We start from the raw sequence: 13,281 nt of genomic DNA, 5'->3' as shown, positions 1-13,281 counted from the left end.
TTTTGTGCATTTTTACCTAAATCACATGAAACCTCAAAAGTGCAGTGTCTGGTTTGACCAGCAGAGGTCGGTGTTATTGTTACATTTCTGAATAATTTCACAAACCGAAGAGCATCTTTCTGTTCTTGGGTTCCTGCGCAGTCTTGGAAAATCATGGAAAAGTAGGGAATCCGATTTTATCACTGTCTGGATTTGTAGATATGGGGAAAAAAAAAAAAAAAAGGAAAACTGAGGATGCTAAAATATTTCATTTTCCAGGGTTCGATTATTCATCCAGAAAAATGTGGGTCTTTTTACATCAATTTATAGTGATATAACACATATCTTCCAAGTGGAATATTATAATTATCAGTGTCAGCTCATAAATTGACAGGAAAAAAACACATTAAAGCACACTCAATTAAAAATAAAAATGCCAATTGCAGAATAATCTGGTCCAGATTTGATTCTTAAGTGTAGTTGAACTAAAATCCAGACTGAATAGATGAGTTTGCTTCTCATAACCTCAACACTGAGCTGCTCTCAGGTCTGCAGGATAGTTGTCCCACAGCTGAAGGCTGAAGGAAGAACAGGACACCTCACTGTAAGCTTTAGTTGTCACTACCAACAGAAAACCCGAAGGGTCTGAAGGGTAAAGCAAATGCACTAAACGTCTGAAGAAGATGAGAAAGTGGAATTGATCTCCTCTACGAGGTTAAAACGTGTCTCTCTGCACTGGACTGAGCCAGTAAACATTAGGGTTTGTAGAAACAGTCCACTAGATGGCGGTAGGGCTGTTTTCAGCAGGTTTGCCCGCTGAAGCTTCACAGATGAAGAAGTGCAGGCGACCCTTCACCCAGTTCAGATTCCTTCTCCAGTTCTGCAGATTTTAGATCCTGTATTTTTGGAGGTTATTTGCTCCAACATGGCTTTCTTCACCCACCGCATCAGCAGGAGCTTCTCTTCTTCTGCTGTCAGGAGTGTTGTGATCAAAAATGTGATGGTCATCGGAGGAGGTCAGATGGGGGCAGGAATTGCACAAGTAAGAGATACAAATGCAGGAATGTTTTCAGGGAATTTCATGGATTTCCTACAAGTTTACCGGTTTTAAGCTGCTTTGTTCCACCTGGAAATCGTGAGTTTTCCCACTGGTTCCTGCAGTGGGTTGCGTTCATGTTGCTTTTAAGGACGTCCTGGCGTCTGCCTGTACCTTTCACTTAAACACAGTATTTTAAACATAGTAAAGTCCCACCTGGTGACTGTTGCATGAGATCTTCCTGGTGTTGTGGATGCAGTGGTCACTGTATGTGGGCCACCTCAGTTTAGAATAGAATAGAACTTTATTAATCCTTTACAGGAAATTGCTTTGTTGTTTATAAACTTAGATTTAAAGTAAACCTGTTAATGATCCCCCACCGAACTGATCCAGGATCGGTGCTCCTTAGTTAAATGATTGGGTGTTTCATTTGTTTTCCATCATACATTCTTCAGAACTTCTTCTCTGATCTATCCCCTGCTGCTCTGCTGGTTCTCGTATCACCAAGAAACCCTGAGCTTCTAAATAACCCATCTTGTGATCCCTTGAGGCAGTTTTGAGTATTTTTAACATTAATCAGGTCTGGATACAACAAGAAAACCCATCTGTTTCTCCAGACCTTATTCAGTTCAGTTTATTTTATTTTTACAGCACCAATTCACAACAAATGTGAACTCCAGTTCAAACCAATCCTACAGACAGATTCCAGATCAGTTACATAAACTCCAATATGATTCAAGCAATGCAGTCAAGTTCAGTTTTGTTAAAAGGGTTTTCTATCTAACCCAGCAAATTGCATCGAGTCTTGCAGCATTCTCTCCTGGTGGATGAACATGTAGAGACGGTGGGCAGTTGCTTGCATTGTGTTGACTTTGCAGCAATGCCTCAAACCGAGCATGCATGTAGCGACAGTGGAGAGGAAACCATGAAGTTGCTCAGGTGATCCATCCTGTTCCATATTGAAGTTCTGACCTCTGTAGAAATATCAGCCCTAATATTTTGAGTTTGTACATATAAAACAGACTGAAGAGGACAGGGAGCTGTAAAGGTGAAGTCTGGTGATTTGAACCCTGATGATGGTGCAACGAGTTGCAGTCTAGACCAGGATTTTAAAGCGTGCTGTGGGATGAACCAGGTGTACTTTGATTCAGCTTTTTATTTTCTCTGTGGAAGGTCGCTGCGTCTACCGGCCACTCTGTGACGCTGGTGGACATGTCCGAGGACATCCTGAAGAAATCAGTTAAAGGAATCGAAGGAAGCCTGAAGAGGGTGGTGAAGAAGAAGTTTGCTGATAAGCCAGAGGTGAGCAGCAGTAGATCCACAGATTAAAAGATGGAGCAGAAACAGATGTTCATACTGAACAGTTTACAGTGAACTTCCTGGTTTCTCTTCAGGCAGGTGAAGAATTCGTCCAAAAGATTCTGCAGAATGTATCGATCTGCACAGACCCTGCAGCTGCGGTTCCCTCATCAGATCTTGTGTTGGAAGCCATTGTGGAGAACCTGAAAGTCAAACAGGATCTTTTTAGTCGCCTGGACAAGCTAGCACCCGCGTAAGAATCGAAGGTTTGGTTAAAATGTTGGAAATGTACAGTTTCTCTGGGTTTTATTTCACGCTGAATGTTTTCCATATTAGATTTTTTTAAATTAAAGATTCCGAGTTTTTTCAAAGCGTTTCCATGGGAACGAATTTTCTGCATAAATATTTCATCAAACATCTTCAGATTTCCTCACAAATCCTGACAGTTGCCTTCCTGCTCAAGGGAAGACTACAAACTAATTCCTGCTTTGAATTATGTTCTGTATCTGACCAGCATGCACCGACAAACAGAGGTTTGGACACACAAAGCTGCTGCTTGACGGACGGCGAAATTCTTCCAGTCTGCAGTTGACAAAACATTGGAGGAGAAGAAAACGTGTTTTGTACACAGATTAGACAGGAAATACTTGAACAAGCATTTGTTTGAATGAGAAACGTTTTGTTTGTTGAGGAAGGAAATAGGAGCACTGTTGGGGTAAGATCATGGTTGGGGTCTGGCTTGTTGAATCAAAACAGGAATTTCTGATTAAAATCTATAAATTTTATAGCAAAACGATGCACAAAATAGGATACAGCAAAGAATGGTTAAACGCTGCCGAGCTAAATATGATTGGGCTTTATGGGTTTGTACTCAGGAATTGGCATACCCAGGTCCCTGCCCTCACCTGCCGCCATCTTGGGGCCTTGCTCCTAAAGGTTCCCCCAGTTTCCTTTTTCTTGCCAAGGTTTCCTGTTTGCAGTCTCACTACATCCAGGTCTTCACACTGTGTTGCCCCCTCCCCAGAGGCTTTGTTACCATGGGAGACCAAACCAGGGGTAGTATACTCAGACAACCCAGCCTCCAGGGTCACAGAGGGTTCCCAGACATTTCCATCACGTCAGGTCGGATCTTTTGCAGAGCTGGTTTGGGCTTTGATTCTGATCAGTATTCAACCTCTGCACTTGGGGCAGAACCAGAATTTGTTGAAGGGAAGATATTTATTTCTTCTGGTGTGGGAACACCTTGGAATCTCCTGGAAGAAGCAGGAGGTTGTTCCTGGGAAGAAGGATGTACCATGCCAGCTTGATTTATGATGCCCTTTAAACACCCACTGGACCAACATGCTGTATACAGAACAAATAAACCACAGTCACATCATATAATATTAAACCAATCATAAAAACAATAAGACTTAAAAATAAATAAAACCACAAAAATCTCAGATGGTGTCAAAGGTCAGGAAGAAGAGATGGTTTTAAGAAGGGATTTAACAGCAGTCAGGGAAGAGGCCTGTCAGATGTCCAAGGGAAGGTTTTTCCATAATTTAGGAGCTGCTACAGCAAAGGCACAGTCTCCTCTGAGCTTCTGCTTGTTCTTCAGGGCACTGAGGCGCAGCTGACCCAAGGGAGGGTCTGTACAGATATAGCAGCTCGGTCAGTCGATTCACTGAGTCCTTTCTAAAGTGTTGCAATAATCCAGCCAAGTGGTAACAAAGGCATGGATCACTGCCCTAAAATACTGCTGAGAAAGAATCAGCTTTACTTTAGTCAGCTGCCTCAAATGGAGGAAAACTGAATTTAACAACTGCTCTGATGTGATTTTCTAACTTTAGTTCAGCATTCATGTTGAGCCCTAGGTTAGTAACACTTGGTTTGATGTATTGGGCCAAAGAACCAACATCTTCATGGGGCATCTCAGTGGAACGTCTAAAGACCATCACCTCAGTCTTTTTCTCACTGAAAAGTTCACAGCCATCCAGGCTTTATGTCATCCAGACATGAAAACAGAGGTCTGAAAGTTGGAGTCCTTTATCTTTTGTGGAATATATATCTGGGTATCATCCGCGTAACAATGAAAGGAGATCCCATATTTTCTAAAAGTACAGCCAACGGGATCAGGTACAGCACGAAGAGGAGGGGGCCTAAAACCGAACCCTGTGGGACCCCACAGAAGAGAGGAGCAGAGGAAATCTGGGTTTCCCTCCTGGACTCGTTACCTCTGTGAGGTAACAAGATAAATCAAGTTTATTTATATAGCGCTTTTCAGCAACAAGGCACTCAAGGTGCTTTACATGAGGAAAAACATTACAATGATACAGAAAATCAAATAACAGGTAATTAAAAAAAATAAAGAGAATAGAATGATGGATAAGAAAATGAAAGGAAAATTGGACTGAAAACGCAACTAATCATGCCTAGATGGCACAGTCAAAGGCCACTCTAAACAAATAAGTTTTGAATCTTGATTTAAAGCAACTTAGGGTTTCGGCGCTTTTACAGTTTTCTGGCAGTTTATTCCAGATTAGTGGAGCATAAGAAGTAAAAGCTGCTTCTCCATGTTTGGTTCTGGTTCTGGGTATGCAGAGTAGATTTGAGCCAGAAGACCTGAGAGGTCTGGGTGGTTGATACACTGACAACAAGTCTGTGATGTATTTTGTTGCTAAGTTATTCAGTGATTTATAGACTAACAGAAGTATTTTAAAGTCTATTCTCTGAGCTACAGGGAGCCAGTGTAGGGACTTTAGAACCGGGCTGATGTGCTCCACTTTCTTAGTTCTAGTGAGAACGTGGGCAGCAGCGTTCTCGATCAACTGCAGCTGTCTGATTGACTTTTTAGGCAGACCTGTGAAGACACCATTGCAGTAATCAATTCTACTAAAGATGAACGCATGAATTAGTTTTTCAAGGTCCTGCTGAGACATTAGTCCTTTAATCCTGGAGATGTTCTTTAGGTGATAGAAGGCCGACCTTGTTACTGTCTTTATGTTCCTCTGAAGGTTCAGGTCTGAGTCCATCACTACACCCAGGTTTCGAGCCTGACTGGTGGTTTCTAGCTGTATTAACTGAAGCTGTGTGCTAACCTTTAAACACTCTTCCTTTGGTCCAAAGATTATTACTTCAGTTTTATTTTGATTCAGCTGAAGAAAATTTAGGCCCATCCATGCATTGATTTCTTCTAAGCATTTACCCAGCGCTTGAATGAGTTCATGGTCACCTGGTGACATCGTAACGTATAGCTGTGTGTCGTCTGCATAGTTATAATAACTTACGTTGTTGTTTATTAAAATCTGAGTTAGGGGGAGCATGTAGATATCAGAATCAAAATCAGCTTTATTGCCAAGTTCGTACATACAAACAAGGAATTTGACTCCAGTGAACTTTGCTCTTTGGTTTTGTTTTTGTATTACAGAATATACATATTTACAATGTACAATATACACATATATAATAAAAAGGTGCATTTGCAACATCTGTATGCTGTTGTTTTCTATTCTATTGAATGTTCAACAGAGAAACAGCCTGGGGGAAGAAACTGTCTCTGTGGTGGCTGGTTTTAGTGAACAGTGCTCTGTAGCGGCGGCCTGAAGGTAAAACTCTGAACAGTTTATGTGCAGCGTGTGTGGTGTGCAGAGATTTTAGCAGCTCTTTTCTTGACCTTAGACCTGTATAAGTCCTGGATGGAGGGAAGGTCAGCTCTGATTATTCTCTCTGCATCCCTGATTATTCATTGCAGTCTGGACCTGTCCTGTTTTGTGGATGATCCAAACCACACTGAGATGGATGAAGACAGGACAGACTGAATGATGGCAGCGTAGAAGATGACCAGCAGCTCCTGTGGAAGGATGAACTTCTTGAGTTGCCTCAGGAAGTACAGTCTCTGCTGGGCCTTCTTTCGAACAGTGTCTATGTGTGAAGACCATCTCAGGTCCTCAGAGATGGTGGTTCCTAAGAACCTGAAGTGGTCCACGGCCAATACAGTGTTGTTGAGGGGGGTGTATGGGGGGTGTTGTTCTCCGAATGTCCACCACCATTTCCACAGTCTTGAGTGGGTTGAGTTCAAGGTAGTTCTGACTGCACCAGTGTACCAGCTGATCCACCTCCTGTCTGTATGCAGACTCATCACCATCCTGGATCAGTCCAATGACAGTGGTGTCGTCTGCAAACTTAAGGAGTTTCACGGACAAGTCCGATGAGGTGCAGTCACTTGTGTACAGGGAGAAGAGGAGTGGGGATAGAACACACCCCTGGGGGGCACCAGTACTTATTGATCTGGATCGGGAGAAGATGCTCCCCAGTCTCACCTGCTGCTGTCGGTCTGTCAGGAAGCTGTTGATCCACTGACAGGTGGAGGCTGGGACGTTGAGCTGGGTGAGCTTCTGGTGGAGGATGTCTGGTATGATGGTGTTAGCCGATGGCGAGGCCGAGCTGAAGTCTACAAACAGGATCCTGGCGAACGTCCCTGGACGGTCGAGGGGTTGCAGGATGAAGTGTAGACCTAAGTTAACAGCATCATCTGCCGACCTGTTTGCTCGGTAAGCAAACTGCAGGGGGTCCAGCAGGGGGCCTGTGATGTCTTTCAGGTGCTTCAACACCAGCCGCTCAAAGGATGTCATGATCACAGAAATTGAATAGGAGGGGACCTCAGATGGACCCTTGGGGAACGCCACATGTGATTTTTGTGCTCTCTGATGTAAAGTTACCTACTGACACAAAAAAGTCCCTGTCCTTCAAGTAGGATTTAAACCAGTTGAGTGCTGTACCAGAAAGGCCGACCCAGTTTTCCAGATGCTCTAATAAAATGGAGTGATCAACAGTGTCGAATGCTGCACTAAGGTCCAATAATACCAGCACTGTGGTTCTTCCACAGTCTGCATTCATACGGATGTCATTGAACACCTTGACAAGAGCCGTCTCTATACTGTGGTGAGCAGGAAGCCTGACTGGAAGACATCGAAGCGGTTGGTCATTGTTAGGAAGTTGTTTATCTGCTGAAACGCAGCTTTTTCAATAATCTTACTGATGAAGGGGAGGTTTGATATAGGCCTGTAGTTCTGTAGTAGCAGCTTGTCCAAGTTGCTCTTTTTAAATAGAGGTTTGATAATTACTGTTTTCAGGGCCTGGAGGAAAACACCTGACAAAAGGGACGTGTTTATTATTTGTGTTAAATCAGATGTTATTACAGGCAAAGCTTTCTTAAGGAAAGCTTTGGGTAAAACATCGAGACAGCAGGAAGAAGAGCTTAGTTGCTGTACGATTTCTTCTAAGATTTTGTTGTTTATTTGGTGAAATTGGAAAATTTTGTCAAAATCAGTTCTAGTTGGAGACAACTTTGGTCCTGGAGTTGATGTGGATGTGTTGACTGCCTCTCTGATCTTTTGGGTTTTTTCAGTGAAGAATTTAGCAAATTCATTGCAGGTCCTGGTAGAGTGGAGTTCAGATGCTACAGTTACAGGAGGGTTTGTTAACCTGTCGACCGTGGCAAATAATGCACCAGCATTGTTAATGTTTTTGCTGATGATCTCAGAAAAGAAAGATTCTCTTGCATTTTTCAGTTGTAGGTTATATCTGTAGAGTCTCTCTTTATAGATAATATAGTGAACCTGGAGTCCAGTCTTTCGCCACCTGCGTTCTGCTTTCGACACTCCTTTTTTTCACTTCTGACTGGTGGAGCACTTCTACATGGAGACATTTTCTTCCCAGAAATAACTTTGACTTTAATTGGAGCAATTGAATCAATGATGTCTGAGATTTTAGAATGAAAGTTATCTACCAGCTCATCTACAGTGTTACAGGGCAAAGTGGAGGTAGAAGAGTAAATCTGGTTGAAGGTTTCAGCAGCACCGTCCTTAAAGATGCGTTTTCTTATCATGTCTCTTTGGCTAACTGAGTCATTGCAGATGATGCTTTCAAAGATAACAGAAAAGTGGTCAGATAGAGCAACATCAGTTACAGACACCTTGAAAATGTTTAGACCCTTAGTGATGATCAAGTCCAAAATACGTCCCTGTTTGTGCGTTTGCTGTTTAACATGTTGAGTCAAACCAACATTTCTAAGAGTGTCACATAGATCTATTGTACTTCTGTCTTCAGGATTGTCCATGTGAATGTTGAAGTCTCCTACAATAATTAAACAGTCATAATCAACACATATCACAGATAAAAGCTCATTAAAATCACTGATAAAGTTTGTTTTGGCCTTAGGAGGCCTGTAAATATTCAAGAACATGGTTCAGACCGGATTCTTTACCTGGAGAGCCAAATATTCAAAAGAGTCAAATTTGCCCAGAAATACTTTTTTACACTCTAATAAATCTTTAAACAAAGTGGCCCCTCCACCTTTTCTTTGCTGTCTGCTCTCACAAAGAAAACTGTAGTTCGGAGGCGTCGCCTCTATCAGAATGGGAGCTTCATTAAATTTAAATAACCATGTTTCTGTTAAAAACATAACATCAAGATCGTGGTCAGTAATGAAGTCATTGATTAAAAATTATTTTCCTGACAGAGATCTAATGTTCAATAAAGCCAGTTTATATGACTTAGTTGCTGATATTAACTCTGTGTCTGGTTGTACCTGACAGTTTATGGCTTTTGTTGATTGTTTATTACTGTCTCTTATCCTTTTGGTTTTGTTCTTTCTGTCACGTATAAGCACAGAGATTTTACAACTATCTCCTATTAGGGGCCCAGGTTTTTCTTGGACATGTTCATTTCTGATAGAGTTACCACTGGGGCCCAGACTGTATCACAGAGAAGTGATTTGAAGGTCCTGATTAGGAGGAGATAGACTAGGAGGTGGTGGAGGTCTGCAGCATTTGGAAGATGTTGGTTTAGTAGCAGGGCCTCGGCCACGGGGGGTGTTGAATGGAGAAGATGTCAGCGCCATTTGGGTCCCGATTTTAAGAGCTCCTTTCATGTTATCAGAATCCAGTAAAGTAAAAAGCGGGCTCAGTGGGGAGATGGGAGAGTTCTGTGCGGTCTGGGTCGGGGTCTGGGGTGAAGGGGGTTTATTGCAGGCCCTGATAGAGTGGAGTTCAGATGCTACAGTTACAGGAGTAGGAGATGATGGATAGATAAATGATTTATGGAAAACTAGATTTTAAAGAACGTATTCATGCAGAAGAAAAACACTTTAAAAGGCCCACAAACCAAACCCAAAATTATTTATCTTTGTTATGAACTGATGTCTTTTAAATGGTTTTTCGGTGCTTTTTTGTCTCAGACACTCAATCTTCGCCAGCAACACGTCCTCTCTGCCCATCACCGACATCGCCAGCGCCACCAGCAGGCAGGACAGATTCGGAGGCCTTCACTTCTTCAACCCCGTCTCCATGATGAAACTCGTAGAGGTGGGTCACACAAACGGAAAACAGCGGTTCTGTTTTGTTTAAAGCAAACAGACATTTTATCAGATCAGACCAAACGGCGTCCGATCAGAGCTGAACCAATGAACCGGACCACGTGGACATGCTGGAACTAGGGCCACCTCTTGAAATACAACATGTGTAGATGGCGTCAGTCATTCTTTAAATTGTTGGTATAAAGTTACGTCTTTGGTAAAAACCTGAGATATTCTAGAAAGAAATGCTTATTCATTTAAAAAAAAGGTTTGTTGGAGCACAGAGATAAAAAGGCCTGTTTTTTTTGTCCTTCATAACTCACACAAGTTTTTACACAAAACTACAACAGATTTTATTAACATTCATATGATGGACAAACACAAAATACTAGGGCTGAAACAATTAATCGCATTTACTGCATTAATTGATTATTTAAATAATCGACAGCTAATTTAGTAATCAAATAATTGTTAAATGGACCATGGAGTCTACAGGATGCCTTTTGCTGCCAGAACAACCCATTCAGAGCAGTAATTAAGCCAAAACTGTACAAAAAAATCATTTTGCATTTAAAATAAAAAAAAAACAACCTTTTCTTGTAAATATGCTCTGTTCAGAACTCAAGTGGCAGTCTTAGCTTCACCTGGTACAAATTCTGTAAAAAATCTCCTATTAGGCACCTTTTGCTTTCTGATTAAGTGGACTGCAAACCTACCCAGACATGGCCGTCCACCTTGCATTGCATGCTGGGTCAGGCGAGCAATAATCAGAGAAGCAAGCGAGGAGATAACTCTGAGGAGGAGCTGCAGAGATCCTCACCCCATGTGGGAGAGTCTGTTAACAGGAAAACTATTAGTTGTGCACTCCACAAATCTGGCCTTTATGAAAGAATGAGAAGAAATCCAGAAAAGGTTCTGTTGGTAATTTTTCCACAAACCATCAAGGGGGCACGACAAAAATGCGACAGATGGTACTCTGGTCAGATGAGACCAAATCCAACATTTTGGTCTACAAAGTGCTGTGTGTGGTGGTAAAACATGGTGGCGGCAGCATCATTCTGTGGGAATGCTTCTCTTCAGCAGGACACGGAACCTGGTCAGAGTTTTGTTTTTCTAATACTTGACCAGGAAAGAACCGTTAAATGAGCAGCTCAAGACGGGACTAAACTAAAAACACATCATAAAACATCCGAAGTCACTCAACTATAAACACAACTAAAACAAGTTCCAATGACGTGTTCAACCGTACACCCAGAACTTTCTGACAATTTAAAGTGCTTAAAGTCTGTTTAAACCCTCGAGTTCCATCATATGTTGCTGATTTTGCATGAGGAGCAGAATATTTTCTGTCTTCCCATCTCGGTGTGAGACCCTGGCACCGGCAGTCGGAACACATTTCTGCTGTTTTTACTAATAGTGTGTATTGTTCAATCTTAGGGAGGCGAAGAATACGTTTTATAAGAGAGGAAATGCCAATATTTTGATCTTCGCACTGACAAATCAGATTATCCAACACTAGACTACAACATGCAATGATGATCTGAACTGTTGATGAGAAGAAGGATGGAGCTAGATCAGGAAAGAAACCCTGGTAGAGGCTAGAAAATGGCCCTGTCAAAGTCCAGACCTAAATCCAACTTAGAATCTGTGGCGGGATTTAAACTGATGTTCAGACACTCTCTATTCAGTCTGACTAAGCTTTTATGGATGATAACCAATATTTATATGTTTCCTGCCATTAAAAAGCTTTGTTTCCTGGATGATGTTCTGATGCTTGTGTCACATCAGGCCTGACGGAGTAAAGTTCAGGCTGAGTTGATAAACTGTTGATCTTCTACAGGTCGTTGCGACGTCGGCGACCAGCCAGGAGACGTTTGACTCCCTCCTGAATTTCAGCAAAGCGCTGGGAAAAACACCGGTGTCCTGCAAGGTGAGGTGTGTCGTTGCAGAGGACTCGGTAACGACCAAACTTCTGATGAAGAAAGTCCTGTTCTGACCCGCTCTCATACCTGTATATGTTTGTTCAGGACACCCCTGGATTCATTGTGAACCGGCTGCTAGTTCCCTACATGATAGAGGCCCTCCGGCTGCATGAGAGAGGTTCGTTTCCTTCTACCTCTCTGTTAAAATAGTTGCCATGGTTTCACTTCAACTCCTGTTACTTTTCCCAGGTCATGGATCCAAAGAAGACATCGACATCGCCATGAAACTCGGCGCCGGTTATCCCATGGGACCATTTGAGCTCAGTGACTACGTGGGACTGGACACGCTGAAGTTCATTATAGATGGTGGGTAAACCTTTGTAAATGTGTAAATATTCCTTTATTTCAAACACAGGGATGTAAATCAGCATCTTCCTCCTGAATCTTTAGGCTGGAATGAAAAGGATCCCGACAACCCGCTCTTCACTCCGAGCGAACTTCTGAACAAGCTGGTTGCAGACGGAAAACTCGGCAAAAAGACGGGAGAGGGGTTCTACAAGTACAAGTGATTGAGTCAGGATCTGAACTGGGAACCAGTCAGAACTGGAGAAATGAAGCTTCCCAGTAGGAACCGGAGAGCCTCTCAGGTCATTTCCATCCAGATGATTGCTGAATGTTGTTCGATCTGATTAAAAGCTGTTTAAAACCTGCTGTCAGTGATTTCTGATTGAACGTCTTTAGCTTCTGGAAAATAAATCCGTAGGAGGATAGATCGCAGTAAGTCTCCTGTTTTCCATCTTCCTACTTCCTGCAGGATTCCAGTCCATCCTAAAGGATGTTCTTAAATGAAAGCTGCTTCTTTGCTACCCTTCATGTCCAAGACTTTTCACCTCACTGTATGAGCAGAAGTTATCACATCAGGGATCCTGTATTCTTGAAAAACATCAAGTTGGATTTTTGCCTTTTCCGAGTCTGGATAAGCATGGAAAAAAGTTTGGGTTGCAGACCTTAGAGCTTATTCTGTTAATTAGGAGATAAAAAAATCTGAATTTCTGTTTTTTTTTAAGGATATTTCAGTTTTGGTTCATCGCAGTTTGACATGTTATCCAACTGAGTCATTTTGGTGTTCTGTGTGGCTTCTAGATAAATATACTCATTCAACCGTTTCATTGCTTTATGGGTGTCTTAAGTTATTTTCCTTTAGAGCTTAAAACTGGAACCAAAGTTCTTTAACTGGAACAGAAAATAAAACCCACCCAGATGAATGCTGGGTACTCAAACATCCATAATGTTCTAAAAATCTGATCAAACAACCTTGAAATGTGAATCTGGAAACTTACGGGCATGTTCAATTGAAACATTACAGTAAGCCAGTCTTTTGGGCTTACTGGTGGCAACATGATTCCTTATGACCATCCTGAAGCTTTCTGGATGTCCTGAAGCCTTGTTCACCGCAGGGAACATCTCACCTTGATGTTCTTGATGCTGCAGAAAACACTTGTTTGAGCTACATTCTTCTTTTCAGCTGTATCCTGCACGCTTCCCATCAATCACAAGCATCAGGTCTTCTTGGCTTCTCTGCAGGCTTGGTACAAATGTGTTGAGGGTATTTTTCTCTTCTCCAAGCTCAGTCAGGGTGGGTGGACAACCAGTTATCTTTGGTTGTTTGCTTCTGGTCGTGCCATCCGAGCAGGTTTTCGTTCAGAATC

General features: G+C 42.2%; 1 protein-coding gene across 1 annotated transcript; it reads left to right on the top strand.

The window, feature by feature from the left end:
* The first annotated feature begins 798 nt into the window (after nt 1–798).
* hadh (hydroxyacyl-CoA dehydrogenase) lies at nt 799–12,283 on the top strand. The gene is made up of 8 exons (XM_047366724.1): nt 799–1,021; nt 2,189–2,317; nt 2,410–2,567; nt 9,534–9,660; nt 11,491–11,580; nt 11,678–11,750; nt 11,822–11,938; nt 12,023–12,283. Exons 1-8 carry the CDS (start codon nt 905–907, stop codon nt 12,139–12,141), a joined length of 930 nt encoding a protein of 309 aa, XP_047222680.1. The 5' UTR covers nt 799–904; the 3' UTR covers nt 12,142–12,283.
* The last annotated feature ends 998 nt before the right edge of the window (nt 12,284–13,281 follow it).

The sequence above is a fragment of the Girardinichthys multiradiatus genome, chromosome 5 (genome assembly GCF_021462225.1).
Source record: "Girardinichthys multiradiatus isolate DD_20200921_A chromosome 5, DD_fGirMul_XY1, whole genome shotgun sequence".
Taxonomy (NCBI): Eukaryota; Metazoa; Chordata; class Actinopteri; order Cyprinodontiformes; family Goodeidae; genus Girardinichthys; species Girardinichthys multiradiatus.
This window is presented reverse-complemented; position numbering and strand designations above follow the sequence as displayed.